This window comes from Eimeria acervulina, genomic scaffold, assembly GCF_000499425.1.
Source record: "Eimeria acervulina Houghton genomic scaffold, Eah_scaff433, whole genome shotgun sequence".
Taxonomy (NCBI): domain Eukaryota; phylum Apicomplexa; class Conoidasida; order Eucoccidiorida; family Eimeriidae; genus Eimeria; species Eimeria acervulina.
This window is the reverse complement of record NW_013549811.1, coordinates 17006-21687: the sequence shown is the minus strand read 5'-3', so window position 1 is coordinate 21687 and position 4682 is coordinate 17006. Positions and strand designations below refer to the sequence as shown.

The 4682-nt window shown below is 50.4% G+C and overlaps 1 protein-coding gene across 1 annotated transcript in view; it reads right to left on the bottom strand.

Moving 5' to 3' along the window:
- Positions 1 to 578: 578 nt before the first annotated feature.
- The window catches only part of EAH_00038320 (hypothetical protein, conserved), a gene marked incomplete at both ends in the record, with an annotated part of 19856 nt that continues 15752 nt past the window's right edge, over positions 579 to 4682 (bottom strand). Inside the window, 4 exons of the mRNA XM_013395471.1 lie at positions 579 to 1119; positions 1635 to 1813; positions 2242 to 3825; positions 4083 to 4388. Of these exons, the coding sequence (XP_013250925.1) occupies positions 579 to 1119; positions 1635 to 1813; positions 2242 to 3825; positions 4083 to 4388 (2610 nt within the window). The remainder of the gene's footprint in view (positions 1120 to 1634; positions 1814 to 2241; positions 3826 to 4082; positions 4389 to 4682) is intronic.

Sequence of the window (4682 nt, the reverse complement as noted above, 5' to 3'; positions counted from 1 at the left end):
ATATAGATGTATAGAGCTACATGTATATATGCATGCATATATATATATATATATATATATATATATAGAGAGAGAGAGAGAGAGAGGGAGACAGAGAGACAGAGAGACAGAGACAGACAGAGCCACGCATATATATATTTATATATTTATATATACATATATATATGTATATATGTACATATTTGTACAATGAGCAACATATATCTATTTATCTATATGAGTTGCTGTTTAAGGTTAGAGAGAAAAACACTAGACAGACACTAGCTGTATCTTTTATTTGTTTTGTTTGTTTTGTTTGCATATCTCTTCACTTCAATTAAAGAAGATGTTTGCTGCTGTCTGGGCTTTATAAAAAGCATCTGCTGCTGCTGCTGTTGCTGTCTTGCAGCAGCAGCTGCATGCAGAAAAAAGCTATGCTGCTGCTGCTTTTGTTGCTGCTGCTGCTGCTTGCTGTTTTAAGTGTCTTAGCTGCTGCAGCAGCAAACAAAGCGTTAGTTTGTTTGTCCCCATTCATTTCTATGCAGCACAAATGCTGCTGCTGCTGCTGCAAGGAAATAGCTGTACATACACCTTCACCTTCACTCATCTGCTGCTGCTGTTGCTGCTGCTTCTGCTGCTTCTGCCTTTGCTGCTTCTGCTGCTTTGTCTGCTGCTGCTTTTGCTTTTGCTGCTGCTGCTGCTGCTTCCTGATCTCCGTCTGTCGCAGGAGAAGGGGTAGCGGTTGGTGCTGCAGTGATGCATGCTTCTGTTCCTGTTGCAGCAACCTGCTGCTGCTGCTTTAGCTGCTGCTGCTGTTGCTGCTGCTGCTTTGGCTGCTGTTGCTGCTGCTGCTGTTGCTGCTGCTGTTGCCACTGCTGTTGCTGTGCAGCCCTTGAAGGAGGGTCTTGAAGACGCCGCAGAAAAGTAAGAGCAACAGCAGCAGCAGCTCGTTCCTCCTCCAGCAGCCTTGCTGCTGCTGCTGCCCTTGTGCTGCTTAGCTGCTGCTTCCCTGCAGCAGCAGCAGCTGCTGCATCAGCACCAGCAGCACGGCTGCTGCTGCTGCTGGAGGGCTTTGCCCCTTCTGCTGCTGCAGATCCAGAAGAAAGCTGCGGACGCATCTTCAGCAAAAAGCAAAGCTGCCTGCACCACAGCAGCAGCAGCAGCAGCAGCAGCAGCAGCAACAACATGACACCCGGGGGCAGATTATTAAGAGCAATGAAGCAGCAGCAGGAGCAGCAGCAGCAACAGCAACAGCGGAAGAAACAGCTAGCAAAGAACACTCAGTAAACTACAGTAGCAGCAGCAACAGCAGCAGCAGCAGCAAGAAGGTAGCTTGCCTGCAGCAGCAGCTGGCTAGGGCCTGCATCAGAAGAACAGGAGGAGACTCGAGATAATTAAACAAAGGCTGAGAGCAGCATAAATCGTTGAATGCTTCGATGGTGCATGCAGCAGCAACAGCAGCACAGAGGAACAGATGCAGCTGTTTTCTGCTGCTGCTGTTGCTGTTGCTGCTAATAAAGCAATGCAGCGCCTGCTGCAGCAGCAGCAAACCATCATCTTCTTTGTCTCCTTCAGGTAAAGAGACAGCTAGAACGGGGATGTTTGCTGCTGCTGCAGTTGCTGCTGCACTTTGCGGCTTGCTGCTGGATGCAAACGCCGAGAACAACCGCTGCCGCTGCTGCTGCTGCTGCTGCTGCTGCTGCTGCTGCTGCTGCTGCAGCGGCCTATAAAAGGCACTTGCTGCTGGAGGGATTTGTGTAGAAGGCGGTGCACTTAGAAAGAAAGACATGAAAGCCCAGCGCTGTAAATCTGCTGTCTCCTTCAACTCAGACTCCTAAACATATAAACACAAACTAAGACATTAAATATTATATTATACTTATTATATTTAAGTAAACTAAATATTATATTATATTAAACATTATATTAATTGTATTAAGTTAAATATTATATATTATATTATATTAAATATTATATTAATTTAATTATATTAAATTAAACTAAATACTTTATTATATTAAGTAGTATATCAAATATTATATCATATTAAGTATTATATTATATTAAACATTATATTAAACATTATATTATATTATATTATATTAATTATATTATATTAAAGATAAAATTAAAGCTAAAATAAAATAAAATAAAGTATCGGATTACGGCTTCGCTAATTTCTGTGTCTTCGCTCGGCGTATTTTTGCCTGCATTTGTTTGGACGACGTTTTGTTTAGAGGTATTAAAATTTAGCCTTTTAACTTTGACTTTATTTTTATCTTCTTTATTGTCCTCTTCATCTTCATCGTCAGCCCCTCCGCCAAACAAACCGACAAAAGTTTTAATTATGCCGGAGCCATCAAAAGCTTTTAGTGCTGCAGCACTACTCATTGCAGGGATAGCTTTCATTGCTGCTCTTCCTGGGGGCCTCATACGTGCTGCTGCTCCTGCTGCTGCTGCTGCTGCTGTTGCTGCTCTTGGGTCCTCGCCATCTGCTGCGGTTCCTGCTGCTGCAGCAGAACCAGCAGCAACAGCAGCAGCAGCAGCAGCAGCAGGAGGGGGGGCATCTTCATCAAGCCTACCGAAGAACAACCATTCTACTCTCCGCTGTCTCCTTCTTGCTGCTGTTTGCTGCTGGTGCTGCAGCACTGCAGCATGAGGTCTGCTAGAAAGCGTGAAGCAGCAAGCAGGAAAATAGCTGCGACAGCACTGCAGCAAATGACATAGGCGGAGACACAAACAATAAACTATCCCAGGACTAGTAGTCTCCCCTATCATCATCCTGCTGCTGCTGCTCCTGCTGCTGCTGCTGCTGCTGCTGCTGCTGCTGCTGCTGCTGGTGCTGGTGCTGCTGGTGCTGCTTCGCCGACGACTGATGGTCCCGCTGGCGTCGCCCCGTTCGGACTGCTCAGGGCTATTGCTGCTGCTGCTGCTGCTGCTGCTGCTGCTGCTGCTCTTGCTGCTGCTGCTGCTACTGCTGGGTTTTGCTGCTTCTGGAGACTGCACAGGCGGGACAACTTGGTGAGAGACACAGAGGCAGCAGCTCCTCTCAATATCGGGTTGCTGCTGCAGCGAGAGCAGGAACTGCAGCAAAGGTTGCAGCAAACGCTGCAGCAGGCGGCCGCACTCCTCCAGAGAGATGCTGCTGATCCCCCTTGCTGCACCTGCTGCTGCTGCTGCTGCAGGGTATAGAGGTGGAGAGACAACATTATACAAAAAGCACTCTGCTGCATCTATTAGAGCAGCAGAGTGTTGCGGATGTCCGTTCAGCTGCTGCCGTTGCTGCAGCAGCTGCTGGTGCTGCTGGTGCTGCTGGGCCTCGTGCTGCTGCAGCGGCTGCGACTGCAGCATGCAGCAGCAAGCACACGGCAGCAGCTGCTGCTCGCCTACCCGCAGCAGCTTCACTGGTAGGAGAAGCCCCTGAGCCCTCATCTCCTTCTCAAAGGAACATCTTAAATCTTCTAGGCACCGTTGCTGCTGCTGCTGCTGCTGCTGCTGCTGCTGCTGCTGCTGCTGCTGCTGCTGAGGCAACCCCAGCAGCGGCAGCAGCGCGAGGAGACATTCTGCTGCTGCTTGAGCTACAGCCGGTCTCCTACAAGTGCAGAAGAAGAGAGTTCCGATTATTAACTCTTCTCCTTCTCTGGCGCTTAGAAAATGAATGCTGAGGGTCTCCCCATCTGCTGCTGCTGCTGCTGCTGCTGCTGCTGCTGCTGCTTGTCCCTTTGCTGCCGGTGCTGGTGCTGCTGCTGGTGCTGCTGCTGCTGCTGTCTCCTCAGCGTGCAGCTGCAGCAGCAACTTCACACCAAGGCGAAGTGAGCAAAACAGCAGCGGAAGCACTGAAGCCTCCTGCAGCAACGCATGCAGCCCCAAGATACCCCACATGCATCCTTACGGGCAGCAGCAGCAGCAGCAGCAGCAGCTGCTGCTGCTGCTGCCGCATCAGTAGCAGCAGCAGCACTGTTAGCCGCAACCAACTGGCAGCAGCAGAGGCACCTACAGAGCCGGCAACAACAGAAAAAACATAGCAGCAGCAGCAGCAACAGCAACAGCAACAGCAACAGCAGCAGCAGCAGCAGCAACAGCAGCAGCACTATATTGCGTACGCTGATTTTGGTGAGAGGCAAGAAGCAGCAGGGTCGCAGCAGCCTGCGCTGCAGCAGCAGCACTGCTGCTGCTCGTGCTGCAGCAGAAGGCCAGCAGCAAAAGGGAAGGGAAGCAAAGTGAGATAAGCACTGCAGCGTAGCAGCAAATGCCCCTTCTGCTGCTGTTTCCATTGCTGCTGCTGCTGCTGCTCCTCCTGCTGCTACTCCTGCTGCTGCTGCTCCTCCTCCTGCTGCTGCAGCACCCTCTTCCTCTTGCTGCTGCCGCCAAGCGGAGAGACAGCGTAGCGCAGGATACACCGCAAACCCCTGCAGCAACAGCAGCAGCAGCAACAGCAACAGCAACAGCAGCAGCTGCAGCAACAGCAGCAACAAGTAGCTAGCCCAGCAGCAGCAGCAACGGGCGGCAGGGAAAATAAAAAGACAGCAGCCACGGGAGCAGTGCAGCTAACGGCAGCAGCAACAGCAGTAACAGCTGCAGCAGCAACAACAGCAACAGCAGCAACAGCAGCAACAGGTATAGCAGCAGCAGCAGCAGCAGCAGCAGCAGCAGCAGCAGCACGCCATCGCTTGCCGCTCCACTCACAATTTCTACAGCTTCTA